General features: G+C 39.3%; 1 protein-coding gene across 9 annotated transcripts in view; it reads right to left on the minus strand.

Annotated features, from left to right (window-relative positions):
• The window catches only part of IFT25 (intraflagellar transport 25), a 41766-nt gene that overhangs the window by 3802 nt on the left and 18497 nt on the right, over positions 1-19467 (minus strand). For 7 of the 9 annotated variants that reach the window (XM_053214069.1, XM_053214070.1, XM_053214073.1 and 4 more), the window contains 3 exons: positions 16567-16673; positions 14629-14697; positions 10670-10713 (listed from right to left, as the gene is read on the minus strand). In XM_053214069.1, coding sequence (XP_053070044.1) covers positions 10670-10713; positions 14629-14697; positions 16567-16673 — 220 coding nt within the window. Of the gene's footprint in view, positions 1-8306; positions 8518-9664; positions 10362-10669; positions 10714-14628; positions 14698-16566; positions 16674-19467 lie in introns of those variants that run through there. The other 2 variants (XM_053214066.1, XM_053214067.1) reach the window with 2 other exon arrangements.

Consider the following 19467-nt stretch of genomic DNA (forward strand, 5'->3'; position numbering starts at 1 on the left):
TTGCAACTACCATCATCATCCCTTTGTTTCTTATGTGGCTTTACCTCTGAAATGGTTTTATTTTTCTCTTCCATTTCTTTTATTAGCTCTGGCAGCTCACTGTTCATCTTCCGTGCCTTATAATTTTTTCTTTAAATCCTTGTATCTCTTCTTTGAGCTTTTTGTTTTCCATGGGCCTCAGTTCTTGTGTTCTTTCATTTCTTTTGCAACATGTGTTGTATAGCCGCTTCATTTTTCTGTTTTTTTCCTCCAATGTCTTTTAGTTTCTAGTCATCATTCTCTACAGTGTGGTGGTTCTCAAGCTTCGGCATGCATTAAAATTCCCTGGAGGGCTTGTTAAAATAGATTCATGGGTCTCACCCCCCAGTATTTCTGATTCAACAGATCTGCGGGGGGGGGGGGGAGGGGGGGGCTAGGAAATCTGAGTTTCTAACAAGTTCTCAGATGGAGGCTGATGCTGCTGTTTCAGGGACCACAGTTTGAGGAGCACTGAGATACTGGATGTTGTTGGTGATCCACCCTGGTCCCTCTCACCAAGCCAATGCACCCATCTGCCAGCTGCTGTATTGGTTCCTCACAGATGCCCTTTCTCCTGACAAGTGCCCTCAAGTGACAGGAGCCGTGTTACCCAGCAATTCCTGAGGTGGCCCATGATTGATGCATTTGAAGCACAAAGTCCTGGTCCTTTGCCTCATGGTGGGGAGTATACCTCTCTGGTGCCACTCATGGTCCAGAGCTCCCTATGGGATCAGGCTGGGGCTTCGGCTGAAGCCATATCTTGGATTAGCTTTCCCCTCCTGGCATATCCTGCTTCCTGACAGCACTCATTCAGTAAATCGCTCCTGCAAGAATCTCTGTTTTGGGCTCTGTTTCTAGAGAACCTGACCTAAAGCGGTACCCTTCTGGGTCTTTTCTGATTACTCTTCTTTAATGGGGCATGTTATTTGCTGGAACAGAGTGTAGAAGGATGGAGTAAGCTGGGGCTATCTGCAACTTTCATTTAGGTTAGCGGTCTTAACAGCAATTGCACTACTAGGTATTTATCCAAGGGATACAGGTGTGCTGTTTCAAAGGGGCACATGCACCCCGATGTTTATAGCAGCACTATCAACAACAGCCAAAGTATGGAAAGAGCCCAATGTCCATCGATGGATGAATGGATAAAGAAGATGTGGTATACATATATACAGTGGAGTATTACTCGGCTATCAAAAAGAAGGAAATCTTGCCATCTGCAACTACGGGGATGGAACTGGAGGGTATTATGCTAAGCAAAATTAGTCAGAGAAAGACAAGTATCACATGACTTCACTCATATGAGGAATTTAAGATACAAAACAGATGAACAGAAGGGAAGGGAAGCAAAAATAATATAAAAATAGGGAGGGGGACAAAACATAAGGCACTCTTAAATATAGAGAACAAACAGAGGGTTGCCAGAGGGGGTGTGGGAGGGGGGATGGGTAAGGGGCATTATGGAACCTATTCCTGAAATCATTGCTGCACCATATGCTAACTAACTTGGACGTAAATTAAACAATAAATTCAAATTAAAAAATAGATTAGCAGTCTTAGATACCCTCTTATTAAGTTTACTACCTCCTTTGCAACAGTGCTCATAGAAATCCCCTCAGTCACACTCTCTGCTTTAACTGCCTTCTCACCACCTCTTACGCACTGAATTCATAGGTTGTAGCTCTAACCCCCAGGGTGACTCTATTTGGAGACAGGGCATAGAGGTGGTAATTAAGGTTAAATGAGGGGAGCCTGGGTGGCTCAGTTGGTTGAGTGTCCGACTTCGGCTTAGGTCATGATATCACGGCTCACGAGTTCGAGCCCCGCGTCAGGCTCTGTGCTGACAGCTCAGAGCCTGGAGCCTGCTTCACATTCTGTGTCTCCCTCTCTCTCTGTCCCTCCCCTGCTCTGTCTCTCTCTGTTTCTCAAAAATAAACATTAAAAAAAATTAGTAATGTTAAATGAGGTCAGGCAAGGGCAATGGTACAATAGGATCAGTGTCCTTTTAAGAACAGACACCAGAGAGCTCACTTTCCCGCTGTGGACAGAGAAGAGGTCATGTGAGCACATAGGAAGATGGTGGCCGTGTACAAGCCAGGAAGAGAGGTCTCACCAGAAACCAACGATGCTGGCACTCTGAGCTTGGCCTTTCAGTCTCCAGAAGTGTGAGAAAATAAATGTCTGTTTAAGCCCCCAGCCTGCTGGATTTTCTTACGGCAGCCCGCCTTCACCATGCTTCCTCCAGCACCTCCTCTGCTGTGTCCTGCCTGTCTCTCCTTCAGTTCCATCTCCGCTGCCATTTGGAGTTTATTAACCTTAGCCCTCTGGGGACATTCCCCCTCCTCTGAAGCTACCTGAGGGCTGAGATGGCTTGAGTCTAATAGAAAAAAAAAATGTTGAATAAGCATTTCATGTCTGTGACATGTTCAAGAAAAGTCTCTAGTTCCGGTAAAGCATGGCTGTTCTCAGCTTCCTTTTCACCAAAATCCCGATTTCACTGTATGTGGTGAAAATCCTTTCCAGTTAGAGGTCGTAATTATTTCCTTGAAGATGAAATTCTTTTTATAATTCTTTTGTTGTGAATATGTGTTTTGAAAAAGGAGACAGAGTAAAAATCTCTTTCTGCCACCATCTTTAACCAGAAGTATCCATCCTATATTTATAAATGATTTATATCCCATTATAAAGTATATTTGATGTCTATATATTTGCTTTCTAATGTATGGATGCACTGTTGTTTCCAGTTTTCTGTCCTGTAAACAGCATTGCTATAAATCTTGGTTCATTTGTCACTGATCTGATTCTTTCATTAGCATGTATTCCTATAAATGGAATTTGTGTCAAAAGCTATACGCATAAAACTTCTCACACTGCCACATGCTATTTTTAGGGGGCTTGCTATCAGCTACAACGGGCTGTTGGAGCATCACCTTAGAAGGTGGAGCTCCCAAAGGATGCCCCCCATGGAGGGGAATTCCTGAGACAGGACTCAGAACTGCAATGCTTGTTAAAAGTCTGCATAAATGAGTGAGAGATGCAAGAATTTTCATTTGTGTAATATTTCTTTGCCCTGTTTGAGTATTTATATCATAAAACGTCATTAGATTTTTAGTTTTGTTTTGTTTATTTATTTTGAGAGACAGAGACGGCACGAGTGGGGGAGGGGCAGAGAAAGAGGGAGGGAGACAGAATCCCACGCAGGCTCCACACTATCAGCGCAGAGCCCGATACAGGGCTTGAACTCACGAACCGTGAGATCATGACCTGAGCTGAAATCAAGAGTTAGACACACGGGGCGCCTGGGTGGCTCAGTCGGTTAAGCGTCCAACTCTTGGTTTCAGCTCAGGTCATGATCTTGCGGTTCGTGGGTTCAAGCCCCATGTTGGGCTCTGTGCTGACAGTGTGGAGCCTGCTTCAGATTCTGTCTCCCTCTCTCTCTGCCTCTCCCCTGCTTGCTCTCTCTCTCTCTCAAAAACAAATAAATAAATATTAAAAAACAATTAAAAAAAAAGAGTCAGACACTTAACCAACGAGTCACCCAGGCGCCCCTAGATTTTTACTTTTTAAAAAATCCATCCCTTTAAATAAATTGATTGGTTGTTTAACTTGGCACTGTAGTAGGCACTGGCCCACGGTAAATGATCCAAAAATGGGTACTTTATTAGCTAGCTTTATTAAAAACTCCTCAAGGATGTTATAGTATAGAGACAGAGATATGCAAACAAATGAACATTGTTTATTTATTGAAAATATTCATTGAAAATCTATGTGCCAGGCACGAGGGCCTGAGGATACAGTCATAAACAAAAGAAACAAAAGTTCTCTGCCCTGTGGAACTTACATGCTAGTGAGGGAAAGACACAACAAATACGATATACATGAGAAATAAGAAAAAAATATGTGTGGGGCACCTGGCTGGCTCAGTCATCGTCCGACTCTTAGTTTTGGCTCAGGTCATGATTTCACAGTTTGTGAGTTTGAGCCCTACGTCGGGCTGACCATACAGAGTCAGCTTGGGATTCCCTCTCTCCCTCTCATTCCGTCCCTCCCCTGCTCTCTCTCTCATTCTCTCAAAATAAATAAACTTAAAAAAAAAGAAAAGAAAAAAATATGTATAGTAATAGGTAGGGCCGTCCCTGACGGCTTGTGGGAGCCAAGGGCAATTCAATCGAGACCCTACCCAAGATATTTACACCTGAAAGGAGGCTGCACTGACCTCATCTTTCAAAGCTCGCTTGGGATATGGTTGAAGGGGGGAAAATCTAAGTTGAATTTTAGTGAGAAAAGAGGAGTAAGGTACCAGAACCCCTGAAGCATAGGACACAGGGTGGCTAGTCCCAGAACACAGGAGAAAAACACAGGGAAGGAAGACTGAATGTGTTCATGTTGCAGTGGTGTGTGTGGGTGGTGTGGGTGGGAGATGGCCAGGATGGTGAGACACAGGACGCCAGGGAAGGCCTCACTGAGATTTGGTGTAAGGATCTGAAGTCCATGAGGAAGCTAGCTGTACAGATACCTAAGGAAAGGAAAGAGAAGGCAGACTCAAAGGTCCAGATCGCATAGCACACACAGCACAATGGGAGTCAGGAGTCAGTGGGTAGGTGGAGGTAAATCCAAATGAGGGATGAGGGGGATAGAGAAGCCACCTGGGGACAAATGATACTTTGAAAAGATGATGGGGTTCAGCAGTGAGGAGGAAAAAAGATAAAGCCACATATTATTATACCTATTGCTTGAAACTTGGAGAGGTTTTTATAAGGATGAAATGAGTTTTTAAAGCCCAGGAAAACGCAGGTTAAAGAATATGCTGTTTTTAAGTATCATAAAGTGGTAAGACAAGCACTAACACTGATAACTTGCTGTCTGCATCCGCGGAAGACAGAAACCGAGAAAAAAGACTTAGAGATAATTTACTAGGTCTGTGCCAAAGAGATCAATCAGACAACCTCTGGAGATCCCTTCCAGCAATCTGTGAGCCCTTCTTACGCAAAGAATCATTGACATTTCAGTTTAGGAAAGTGGCCAAAAGAGAATCCTTAGCATTTCATTTTATTGAACAGGAACACAATTGCTCTGAGTCACCTTCCTTCTCAAAAACCTTACGTGGCTCCAGTGTTAGGGGAAACTATTTGAGAACATTAAAGGCTGTCTGTGATCTGTATGGTTTTCGTCTCATTCTCTGCCCTAGTCAGACTTAAATCCTCATCACTCTCCAAATGTGTTTGATCAGAGAGTGCTCATCTTCACATTGCCGATCACACCAACGTTGCTCTTGAAATACCTTTCTTACTCTCCTCCATTTATTTGAAACTTACCTTTCTAAAAGTAAATTTGTGCAACAAATCGTGGTAAGTAGTTTATCAGAAAGTAGTTAAGAGCCTAATTTTGACCAGTTTCCGCTGGGAATCTCTTCTAAGGAAATCATCTGAGGGGCAGCACAGAGATACCCTCAGTAGCATTAATGATTTTTATTTTTCTATTATGGAGAATGTCAAGCACACACGAAGATAAAGAGATGGGTACAGTGAAGTGCCCCCCCCCCCATATATCCACCACCCAGATCTAACAATTTATGGCCATATTTGTTTCAACTAATGCCATTTCCCTTAAAAAAATCTGCTGAAGTATTTTAAAGCAAATTCCAGATATGTCATTTTACCCCCACATACGTCTATACGCATCTCTGAAAAGTATGAGCATTCTTGCCTAAGCATGATGCCAGTAACACACCTAGCGAAATGAACAGTAACACCCAATCTGTAAGAGTATGTCCTCAATTGTCTTTAAAATGTCTTACTTTCAGTTGGTTTGCTCAAATCAGATCCGAACATGATCTACACACGGCATGAAGTTTTTGGGACTCTCATGCCTTTTTGAATCTAGAGTGGACCCCCTCCCTTAATTAATTACCATTTTTCAGGCCACTGACTTGAAGAAACCAGGTCACTTGCTCTGTGGGATAAGCCACATTCTAGATTTGTCTGTGAATCGGTCAGGACAGGACAGGTTATACTCCAAATTTCACGGACTTAAAACGATGAACCTTTATTTTTCCTTCTGTATGTCCATCTCACACTGGCTGAGAGGTCTGCTACCTGCCATCACCAGGCTCACTTCCAGACCCAGACTGATGAAGTAGTTACTGTGTAGAACGTCACGGCCGGTCGTTGTGACAGAGAAAAAAAAAAAGAGCTTTGAAGTGTCTCATGCAGGCAATTAAATGCTCGGCCTAGCAATCACTTTCCCCTCATCTCATCACCCACAATTGGTCACATGGCCCTACCCAAGCAAAGAAGGCCAGGAAGCATATCTTACCTTGTGCAGGGAAGGCGCAGCTCTGCACTTTTCAGTGAGCTACAAAATGGCCTCTAGTCTATTTGCTTCCTTTTGGTGTCATTTTACTTGTTTATCCATCCCTCGTGTTTCCTGGAAATGGAAGTGAACTCTAGAACTTGACTCGATTTAGGCTCAGTAATTTTGGCATGAGGACTTCGGAGGCTGGCCTGTGTGCTTCATGTTGCATCACATCAGGGGGCATACAGTGTTTAATTGTAGTAGATTATAGCAGTAATAGCCACCACCTCCCTCTCCTCCCATCATGTGTGTGTGTGTGTGTGTATGTATATGTATGTATATGTGTGTGTATATATATGTATGTGTATATATATATATATATATATATATATATATATATATATACACACACGCACATACACACACACACACAGATAATAATGGGGGGGGAGATTGATTTTAAGAAATTGGCTCATATGATTATGAAGTCTTCCAAGTCCAAAATCTGTAGGGTTGGCTGACAGGCTGGAGACCCAGGGAAGAGCTAATGTTGTAGTACAAGTCCGAAAGCTGTCCACTGGCAGAATTCTTTCTTGCCTGGGAAAGGTCAGTCTTTGTTCTATTAAGGTCTTCAACTGATTGGGTGAGGTCCACCCACATTATGGAGGGCAACCTGCTTTACTCAAAGTCCACCAATTTAAATGTGAATCTCATTCAAGAAAAACCCCCACACACAAAACATTCAGAATGTTTGAACAAATATCTGGGCATTGTGGCCCAGTCAAGATAATACACAAAATTAACTATCATAAAGATATTTCACTAAGATTGTGTTGTGGGTTGAACGGTCTCTAAAAAGACATGTTGAAGTCTTAATCCTTCAATGTGACTTTACTTGAAAATCCGTTGCAGATGTAATTAGTTAAGATGAGGTCACACTGGAGTAGGGTGGACCCTAATTCAATATGGGACTGATGTCCTTATAAGAAGACACACAGAAACAGATATGCACAGAGGGAGAATGATGTGAAGATATACAGAGAGCATGCCATATGATGACAGAGGCAAAGGGAGCTGCGGTGCTACAAGCCAAGGATTTCCAGAAACACCAGAAACTAAGAGAAAGGCATAGAACAGATTCTCCCTCAGAACCCCCAGTAAGAACAAACACTGTCAATTCCTTCATTTCTGACTCGTAGCCTCCTGAGCCGTGAGAGACTAAATTTCTATTGTTTTAAACCACCCAATTTGTCGCACATTATTATGGCAGCCCCAAGAAACTAATACGAACCCCACAGGCAAAACACTATGTTCTAATGCCATTGTTTCTATGTGTTTATCAACCTGAGATAACATTAGGTTTACGCATTTGTTTTTTTTTTCAATATTCTGGATTTTCTTTTTTTACTTTTTGGCTATATTGGTTATTTATGTTTTCAAAGTCAAACTATATAATAAAGTACATCCAGAGAAGTTTTATTTCCCTCTAGTCTGTCTTATTTTATTCCTTACCTCCCCAACTTATCCAAAAAATCAAATAATATCAATATGGTTGTCTATGGGAAGTCCGATAATGTTTTTCCTAATTCTTCCCTGAGATTTTCAAATCAAGGCAAAATAAAATTAAAAGAAATAAATTATTTGTTCTACAAGACCCAGCTCATGTCGCCTCCATGAAACCTTCCCATAAGTACTTTCTCTTTTCTGAATTCATACATTCCGTGTCTATATTGCTCACTTAGCCCTTTTCATCAGTTAAAAAATTAATGCACTGAACCTAAAAAAAAATTAATGCATTGATATCTGAGAGGCATCCTGTTAGATGTTGTGAGGACACCACGGATTATCAGTTAAGTTTTCACATATAGTCATTTCCTTTGTTAAGCTGTATATAGAAGTGAGAGCTTTCTTATAGCCTACATGGTGGCCAACACTTCTGACTAATGAACCAATTCCTTTGCACAAAATGGTGAAGAGAAAATAAAAACTGAAACAGATCGATACAAGTCCCTTTAATAAAGTATGTCAATGACAACTTCATGTTTAAATAAATGTATTGTTAAAAAACCATGCAAGTGTATTTTGTTATAATGACTAAGAAAGATTTGAGACTGCTATTCCCTCTGCAGAAACACTATGCACAGATGCAAAATGATCAAAGGCTGATATAATAATGAATCTCAAGTAAGTGGCGTGGCCATCCCGGGCCTGTAAAGGAAAAATCAATATGAGTGCTTTTAGCAATTCTAGTTAACTGTTGAATGGCAGTTAGCAGAAGAAAGGGTTTGATGCAAGAACGATATCCTAAATATATAATAATATATAAGCTACAACATTCAGAAGAGAAGCCAGCTGCACATAATAGTGAAGTTGCTCTGATGTATTATCAGGCAAGTATCAGCATTGGTTTGATGAAAAAAAAAGCAGGTGGAGCTAACAACTGCAACTTTACATTTCTGATTAATTTTTTTTTTAACGTTTATTTATTTTTGAGACAGAGAGAGACAGAGCATGAACGGGGGAGGGTCAGAGAGAGAGGGAGACACAGAATCTGAAACAGGCTCCAGGCTCTGAGCGGTCAGCACAGAGCCCGACGCGGGGCTCGAACTCACAGACCACGAGACCGTGACCTGAGCCGAAGTCGGACGCTTAACCGACTGAGCCACCGAGGCGCCCCTCTGATTAATTTTTTAAGTGTCTTTCTATGGGGCACCTGGGTGGCTCAGTCAGTTGAGCGTCCAGCTTCGGCTCAGGTCATGATCTCATGGTTCACGAGTTCGAGCCCCACATCGGGTTCGATGCTGTCGGCACAGCCACTTCAGATCCTTGGTCCCCTTCTCTCTCTGCCCCTCCCCTGCCTGCATTCCCTCTCTCTCTCAAAAATAAACATTTTTAAAAAGTGTCTTTCTGAAGTAATTTTCATGTTAGATTTCCCTTGTTTTATGATTCCTCTGACTATATACCCTGAAACGTTACTATACTTTCACATTTATATAATTTCTCTGGAAAGCAAATTGACAATATACATAAGCAGCTATAAACACGTCTACACTGATGGACCCAGTAATTCTATTCCTTGAAATTTAATCTTAGGGAATAATTCACAAGGTGACGATCATGGTAGCAAGAACGTGCATAACATGGCCTCTGTAGTATTACTTGTAATGACAGAGGGAGGAAAAATGAAATCAGTTAACATTTGCCTATTTTCATACATTTAATCTTAATTATGAAACTTGTAATATAATATTGTTTAAAAAGACACAAACTTCTTCATTTTGATAACTATGTGATGCATATTGACAACTAGAAGAAAAAAAGTGTAATAAAAGCTGTTGTGGGAAGCTAATAATAAAATCATGGCTGATTTCCAGCTTCCCATTCCCCCTTACTGTTTTCCAAATGTTCTATATAATTTTGCAATGCTCCTTGATTCACAGTGAGTTCTGAAACAAAATACTTACCAGAAGCTTACTAATCATAACCCATTAGTAAAGATGGACAAAAACAGGCAGTTAATATTCTGTCTAATTAATCATTTTTCTGCCCCCCACTGGCCTCTCCAGTCCTTGGGCACATGTGGGTGGTAGAGAAGATAATTAAGAGGATTCAAAAACTTCCTACAGAATCTTTTGAAACGCTGCGCCCAGTAAGTTGTGAAGAAGGGAACTTAACTTTAAGCCTCATTTAGAGAAATCTTAATTAAACAAACACTATCATCTAAAAAACAAAAAACAAAAAAACACCCCACATTCAGTTGTTTTACTTTTTTGTGTGTTTGTCTAAAACCAGGGCCTGATAAACTAGCAGGAACAGAGAAACTCCTGATGAGGCAGCAGCTTCATCAACGGGCATTCATTCCACTTGACAAGCAAAGCCCAATGGAATGTTGTCGAAAAATGCTGGTTCTCTTTCCACCTCATCTCTCTTTGGCTTATTTGTTGCTGATCCTATGCTCCAGTTCCCCTTATGTGAATCTCCCTTGTCCTTTCATGCTTAAATTAACATCCGATTTTGGCATCTCGACCTTTTTCAATTCCTATTCTAAAGCCCTACGGAATCAAATGAAAGAAAGCAAAGCAAGTAAATACTTCAAAATAAATGAACAAAATAAAGATAAATAAGTGAACTGTTTTATCGTTGCTGTCATTCTACGATAGACAAGAGCCTAGTTTATGAATGCTATATTTAGAATATAATATTATTGAGAATAACCTTCTCTGTTGGTTGGTTGGATAAAGAACCTATAACATAACAGGAAGATATTTATTAACTTTATGACTAAAGAGATAGATTTAAAATTTAAATACATTGTGCTGGCTAAAGATAATGTTTATCTCTACCAAGTATATTTACTTACCATAATTTCTTCATTTTGAAGCTGCCCCTCTGTGTGGACTAGATCTAAAGCAAATTTAACAGAAATGAATTAGGGACCAAAATACATGAGGACAGCTACTGAAATTTATGTTCAGCAAAACATGATGTCTGGTAAACTATAGTTAGATCAGACTTACCAGGGTTTTGGGGTTAAAATTCAATTTCAAAATAGGAATATGTGATATAAAAAGCATGAAAGATAAACTGTGAGTTCTAGACCATCTCTAGTAAGTATAAACAAAAGGAAGTAGAAATTACAGTAAAGGAATATAAAGTAAGGAATGGATAAAATGTGGAAGTCCCTTTTAAGGATCAAGCTATTAACAGTTATTATAGGCCTGAAAGGAGCCATCTTTTTTTTTAAGTTTATTTATTTTGAGAGAGAGAGGGAGCATGAGAGAGAGTAGGGAAGGGGCAGAGAGAGAATCTCAAGCCTCAAGCAGGCTCCATGATGTTGGTGCAGAGCCCAATGCAGGGTTTGAACTCACGAACCACGAGATCATGACCTGAGCCGAAATCAAGAGTTGGATGCTTAACCAACTGAGCCACCCAGGTGCCCCTTGAAAGGAGCCATCTTATCACCACTCTCATGGGTCATGACTACAGCTCAGTTTCTCACACTAAATTTTTACTGTGATGTTGAATTATGCTGCCCATGAATTGATCTTTTCAGGTATCTAACTTAAAAAACCTTTACTTATATAATTTTAAAACATTAACTTAGTTGATCACAAGTTAACCACATCAAACATTTTTTGGAAACATGATTTGAATTTTTTTTAATGTTTTTTTAACTTATTTTTGAAGGACAGAGAGACAGAGCATGAGTGGGGGAGGAGCAGAGAGAGAGGGAGACACAGAATCTGAAGCATGCTCCAGGCTCTAAGCTGTCAGCACAGAGCCTGATGCGGGGCTCGAACTCACGAGCTGTGAGATCATGACCTGAGCCGAAGTCAGATGCCCAACCAATGGAGCCACCCAGGCGCCCCTGAATTTTTTTTTTTTTTTTAATGTTTATTTATCTTTGAGAGATCAAGACAGAGTGTGAGCTGGGAAGGGGCAAAGAGAGAGGGAGACACAGAATTCAAAGCAGGCTCCAGGCTCCGAGCTGTCAGCACAGAGCCCAATGCAGGGCTCGAACTCACGAACTGTGAGATCGTGACCTGAGCTGAAGTCAGACGCTTAACTGACTGAGCCACCCAGGTACCCTGGAAATATGATTTGACTAATATAATAATAAATACTGTCATAATTTAGAAATTAACTTTCTTTGTATCAGAATAGTTAGCATGCATACTTTTTCAAGGCACATCCTACAAACAGGGTAGTCTGTAGGAAGTAAGATGGTGCATGACTTTGTTTCCCAACCTCTCTCTGAGGTAATGAATAGTAATCCCCTGCCTGACCCTTTCTTCCTTCTCTAGTCCTGCTCCTGAGAGGTAATGTTTTCAACTCCTTAAGCTTTTTTTCCTGGAATTGTAACATGTTTATATTCCTTTTCTCAATCTGTAAATGATTTACTGACTTTATATTATGGTAGGAGAAAGTTTAGGTCTCTTAGACCAATATTCTCTCTTTTCCTCCTGTAACTTTTCCTTCCCGCCATCCTCTCAATTTTGAAATCAATACTTGATGGTTACATTATTGCCTATATAAATGATATTTACTGCTGAAATGAGTAATGGACTACGATCCCATTTTCTTTCTTACACAATTCCTCCTCTACCAGGAGTTAATAATAACCTCTTCTTTCATTTGTTTAGTTTTATAATTATGAAAAATTGGAAAATCTCACATACATAAGAGAGGATATAATTCCTGTATATAACTATCATCTTGATTTTATACTTATTAACATTTCAGTATACTTAATTTATGGAATTTTTTTTGCTCAAGTATTTTAAAGCATGTTCTAGGACAACATGACATTTCACCTCCAAATATTTGATTATCTATCTCTAAATAATAAGGATATTTTCTTACGTAACCATAATACTATTATACTAACATTAAAAAATGCTTTAGGGGTGCCTGGGTGGCTCAGTCGGTTAAGTGTCTGACTTTGGCTCAGGTCATGATCTCCTGGTTCGTAGGTTTAAGCCCTGCATTGGGCTCTGTGCTGACAGCCGGAGCCTGGAGCCTGCTTCCGATTCTGTGTCTCCCTCTCTCTCTGCCTCTCCCCCGTTCGTGCTCTGTCTCTCTCTCAAAAGTAAACAAACACTAAAATAATTTTAAAATGCTTTAATATTATATAATAACCAGTCCATATTCAAATTTTCCAATTGTTCCCAAAATGTCTTCTTATGGTTGCTTTATCCAAATCAGAATTAAGTCTCTTTTAATCTTGAACTAATCCCCCCCCCCCATTTTTTCCCACGTCAGACTTACTGAAGGGACCAGAATGCAGAATGACACACATTTTGTCATCTTGCCTCTTCATGGTTTCATTAAATCTGTTCCTCTGTCCTCTGTTTCCTATATACTGGAATTAGAACTAAAGGCTTGATCATATTCAGGGTTTGAGGCTTTCACCAAATGTCTTTGTGATCTTTGGCTGTCTTTCGTTACTTATAATAAATCACTTGAAAATTGTGTGCATGAAACCAGGCTCACTGACTAGTGGATTTCAATAGGTGGCCAGGAAAAAGCTAGCCTTTGTCAGTATCCACAGGTCTTTTTTCTATAGCCATTCAGTTTCTCCAAAAATTAATCATTCGGTCTCCTGGCCAGGACTATATTCTTGGTTGCTGTCATAAATAGTAGAGCACATAGGAGTTCCCACCATTTAATATGCAGGCTTCCACTTAAGTCCCATTTTCAACTCCATGCCTCACTTAGCTTTCTCTATTATGCCTGGTCTCCCGCAGTTCTGAGCCTCAACATTCAGTGTTTCTAGTCACCCCTTGCAAGTGGTTTGTGGTCCAGCTTTGTGGAATAGGAGAACTTGCCTAGGGCCCAAACATTCTATATATAGATATTCAACTAATCACCCTTGTTTTCTGGTCCTTGTCTCACTTGCACTTTCCATGGTACCTCTTACATTCAAATTCTAGACCTTTCTAGGGTTCTGTTGGGCAAACTGGTGTGCTTCACACTGATATTCTCCTTGACACTTAGGTTATAACCTACTCCATTCAGCTGTACAAGTTAATTCTCTTCCACCTGTATCCTCTCTTCCATAATATCCATCTCTCACATCTGCTTTGATCTCCTATGGTTTTTGTTTGCTTTTATTTTTTGCCCTTGTAGGTTTATGCTTCCTGTTCCTTCCTTCTTTCTTTATTCCTTTATTTTATTTTTTACTTATTTTTGAGAGAGTGTGCTCGCATAAGTGGGGGAGGGGCAGAGAGGGATACAGAGGATCCAACGTGGGCTCCATGCTGACAGCCAAGAGCCCCACGTGGGCCTCAAACTCACAAACCATGAGATCATGACCTAAGTTGAAGTCAGACACTCAACTGAGCAAGCCACCCAGGTGCCCTGACTCCTTTTATTTCTTTATTATTATTTTCATGGTATTTTCATGGAAGGAAAGGAAATAGACACATGAAGGCAATATGTTGTGTTTAACTCGAGGAAATTCTGCTGATGATATTAAATAGTACCACTAATTAGGAAGGAAGGAAAGACAAGAAACTAACATTTACTGTCTACCATATGCCAGATACTAAGTTCACAAAAACTTTAAATGGTAGGTTACCATCACCATTTTTCAGATAAGGATTCTGAAACCCCAAAAAGTTAAGTATTAACATGGTAACAGTTGCATAACCAGTAAGTGAAAAAGCAGTCTTGTATTCAAACCTGAGTTTTTCTGGGCTCTAAATAAATCACAAGAGTCATCTTTTTCCACCAAAATGCAGTCGAATTGGAAGTACAGAATCAAAGGACAATACTCCTTCATTATCAGAATAATGCTGGTAAAAAACAAGCACATACCTCTTTCAATCCATGGCTCAAAATCAACTGGCTCTTTAGAGGTGCTCTTTTCAATCCTCAACGTCCTCACTGACATTGTAAGCAAACAAAATGAATAAAGTGTTAATTACCTACCTGATTTTATGTTGCTGTCCCTATATTCCTTTTTTCCTCTGTTTCAAAGTGTCAACCACTGGTGGGACTGCACAAAATACTGGGATCAGAAACACCATTGAAAAATCATCCACATACTCTGTTTTTCTGTAGGGCCCAATGGTAAAATGCAGTCTTATGTCACTATAATCTTATAAATGTACTAACAACACAAAGTTAGTAGAGTCTTTTTTTTAAATTTTTTTTAAAGTTTATTTATTTTTGAGAGACAGAGAGAGAGAGAGAGAGAGAGAGTGCAAGCAGGGGAGGGGCAGAGACAGAGGGAGACACAAAATCCAAATAGGCTCCAGGCTCTGAGCTGTCAGCACAGAGCCTGACACAGGGCTCGAACTCACGAACTGTGAGATCATGACCTGAACCGAAGTTGGACGCTCAACCGACTGAGCCACCCAGGCACCCCTAGAATCTTTGAATTGGTATCATCCAGAGTTTTTTGAATACTGGTAATAATAATAATAATAATAATAAATTATTTTTATATTCTGATAATATTATTAATTATTATTATTATTATTATTAGCGGTCTTGGTCATAAATATTTACTAGAGAAACTACTGTGAGCCAGGCCTATTCACTCATTCACTCCTGACCATAATCTTATGAGAAAAAATATTACCAATCCACTTTATTGATGAGGAAACAGGCTTAGAGAAATCAGGCACCCTAGAGAAGTAAGGCAAAGTGTTCAATGATACACAACTAGTAGGGGCCAAAAGTGGAATTCTAACTTTAGGTGTGTCTGACTCCAGAGCCTCTAAAATTAATGTCCGAAGAGAGACTTAACCAGAATGTAGGCATTTTCCTTCTGCATTGATTTTTCTCCATTACCCCTAACCCAGATCCTGCTACCCCAGAACCACTCTTCTCTTCTTTGTTCTGTGCCCTAGGGGGAGGATCCCTGTAGACAGCACCACTGGCTACTGGTCAGATTTGGCTAATGGGAGGCACTGGGAGGAAATTGGAGGGCAGTGGCGAAGTGAGATCAAGTTTTTTCTCCACTCCCTTCCTGCTTCCATGCCATGTCTTTGACAGTGGTTGGGTCCTTCATGATTACAGCTGCTGCTGGGCCACAGGCTCCAGCTCCCACTGGGCTCCGATAACACTGTTTCCATCCCTTATCCCAGGAGTGGTAATGACTTATTGCTGTAGCCAGTTTCAGGATGTTCCCACCATCCCTGATTTGTTTCTTTATTCAGACCATAATTTTGTAAGTAATCTCATCAATAAATTCATTTGAACCATCTGGGATATATTGTTTCCTGCCATGACTTTGTCTGAAATACTTTATCCTTAAATAAACATAAGACAGGATTAGAATGATGTTCCAATGGGAGAGTCTCCTCCTAAACCCCTCAGAAAATGCCATTATTAATAGAAGAATCAAAATTATCCCATGCAAATAATCAGGGTTATCAGATTTTCAGAAAGAATTTGACAGAGAACCCCAAGCCAAATGAATCTGGAATAAAGATGTTGAAGAACTTAGTGTTCTGGCAAGCTGGCTTCTTATGTTTATAATAGGTCTTTTGCCAAAGATTATCAAATAGTAAATTGCATGGAAATTATTATGCACTTTGGAAGGGTTTCAAATTTGCAATTTTAGAGAAGCTAACTGTGCTCAAGGCAGTTAACCCATATTCCTCACTCTCCCACCCCAGCCATAAAACTGCAAAAAAAGTTAGTGTTCTGCCAAGAAGTTTACTTGTTTTGCCAAAAGTTTACATATGTGCCCTCTGCCTACGGGAAAATTAAAAGATGATGAATAATCACATATGATATGCTTACCAAAGTAACTTTGGATTACAAGTCTTTCAATCCTTACATGTTTGTGAAAACAAATAATGAACTCTTGGGGAAACATTCCTGTTGTGGTCCAAAATGTATCTGGATTCCTATTGTTAATTTTAAAGAAAAAGAGAAAGGAAGAGCCAAATAAAAATGTTTAATCACAAAATTCTAGTGAATAAGTATTTTTAAAAAAATAAATGACCCTGGATTCTTATAATTCCGTTCTATCTCTTCCTTCTGCCTCTAATCTCTCCCCAACTTTAATACTTCTTCTTTACTACTAGCAGATCTATTTTTTAAAAACACAGAAACAGAACTGATATCGCTCTGGTCTGAAAGCCTTCAGTGGCCCCTTATTGCTCATAAACATGACTGTGTAGTATGGCATTTTACGGATACACTGTCTCCCATCATAGTATCCTCTCTCATTACTGTAGTCACATTGGGCCAATTAAGATTCTGCAAAGACATCATATAGGCTCATGTTTCTGTGCCTCACTTAATTCATGAGATTCTCTTGACCCAAAAGCCTTTTTTCCCTTACAAGTTTATTCACTCTTTGGTCCCATCTCTCAACCCCAACAAATCAGAATCACTTCCTCAGGCCTCCTTTGCACTTAGCATCGATTTTTGCATTGGTACTTATTTCTTGTGTTTTTATGGCTCCTGCTAGATGCGGACTTTTCTGAGTCAAACCACTTTCTCTTACTTATCTTTATACCCCAGCAACTATCACAATGGCTGACCCATAGTAGATGCAGAATAGATGTGTGTTGAGAAAAAAATGCACCCAATTTTAAGTCACATTTATAATTAAATATATAGTTCTAAATATAACTATATAACTATAACTAAATATATAGTACTGCCTACAGAAATAACCATTTCTATTTTCTTTTTCTTTTTTTGGAGGCAAATTTATACCTATGGTGAAATTTATCTTAAGTCTATAATTCAATGAGTTTAGACAATGTATATAGGTCAACCAATACCTCAATCAAGGTATATAACATTTCCATTGTTCCAGAAACTTTCTTTCTCTTTCCTTCCAGACAATTCTTACCTCCCAGACAATTCTTACCTCCCTTAGGCAATTACTGCTCTGATTTCTATGACCACAGACTATGCCAAAATTTGGTTACTCATTCTTTTGTTTGATATTTTGTTAGATATTTGGATTGCTTCCAGTTTTTTAGTATTATGAATAGGTGATTACAAACATTCTTGTACAAGTGTTTTTGTGGACATATTTTCAATTTCTCTTGGGTAATTATTAGGAGTAGAAATGCTGGGTCACAGGGCAGAGGTATATTTAATTTTACAAGAAGCTGTCAGATTTCCAAAGTGGTTGTACTATTTTACATTCCTACCATCAATGTAAGAGAATTCTAGTTGCTCCACACCCTTGTCAACACTTGCTATTGTCAGTCTTTTAAATGTTAGCCATGCTAGTGGAAGTAAAATGGTGTCCTACAATGATATTAATTTGCATTTCCCTGATAACAAATGTTGCTAAGCATTTTTTTCATGGGCTTTTTGGCCATTCACACATTTTCTTTTGTGAAATGCCTGTTAAGTGTTTTTTCTTTTATTATTAAACTGTTTATATAGTTGACTCTTGAACAATGTGGGGGTTAGGGCTAACGACCTGATACGCAGTCAAAATTTATGTATAACTTTTGACCCCCAAAACCTAACTACTAATAGCCTACTATTTTCCAGAAGTTTTACTGACAACACAATCAATTAACACATATTTTGTATGTTATATGTACTATATAATGATACAATAAAGTAAGCTAGAGTAAAAAACATGTTAAGAAAATCTGCAGGAAGAGAAAATACGTTTACACCACTGTACATATATCTATTCAGAAAAAAATCCCATGTAGTTCAAACCCATGTTGTTCAAGGGTCAACTGTACATTACTATATATTTTTGTAGGGGTCCTTTGTGAAATAATATGTATTGTGTATATTTTTTTCCAGTCTGTAGTTTGCCTTTTCCTTTTCCTCCTTGTGTCTTTCAATGGGTAGAAGTTTTATTTTTGGTGAAGTCCAGTTTTACAACTTTTTTTCTCTTATGTTTAGTGATTTTTACGTCCTAAGAAATCTTTGCTTACCCCACTGTCATGAAGGTACATTCTAATGTTTTCTTCTTGAAGCTTAGTAATTTTAGCTCTGAGTGGAGATCTATGATCCATCTTGAATTAACTTTTGTGTTTGGTATAAGGTATGGGTAGAGGTTCATTTTTATTTGTATGTTTATTCAGTTGTTTCAGCACCATTTACTAAATGACTTTCCTTTTCTTATTTAATTGCTTTGATGTCTTTGCCTAAAATTAATGGACTGTATATGGGTAGATCTATTTCTGCCTCCTCCATTTTATTCCATTGTTCTGTTTCTATATCCTTAGCCTTCTGTTGAAAATTAATTGACCTTGGGGCATCTGGGTGGCTCAGTCAGTTAAGCATCTGACTTCAACTCAGGTCATGATCTCACAATTCGTGGGCTCAAGCCCCGTGTAAGGCTCTGTGCTGACAGTTCAGAGCCTGGAGCCTGCTTCAGATTGTATCTCCCTCACTCTCTGCCCCTCCCCTGCTCATGCTCTCTCTCTCTCTCAAAAATAAATAAACGTTAAAAAAATTTAAAAAAGAAATAAAATTAATTGACCTTGCATAAGTGGGTCTATTTCTGGGCTTTCTATTCTGTCCCACTGATATAGATACCATCTTTACAAAAATATCACACTGTTTTGATTACTGTAAGTTATTTTTAAATCTTGAAATCAAATCACATAAGTACTCAAACTTTCTTCTTTTTCAAGATTATTTTGACTAGACGAGACCCTTGCATTTCCATATACATTTCAGAATCAACTTGTGTTTTATGCAAAA

The sequence above is a fragment of the Acinonyx jubatus genome, chromosome C1, assembly GCF_027475565.1.
Source record: "Acinonyx jubatus isolate Ajub_Pintada_27869175 chromosome C1, VMU_Ajub_asm_v1.0, whole genome shotgun sequence".
Lineage (NCBI taxonomy): Eukaryota > Metazoa > Chordata > Mammalia > Carnivora > Felidae > Acinonyx > Acinonyx jubatus.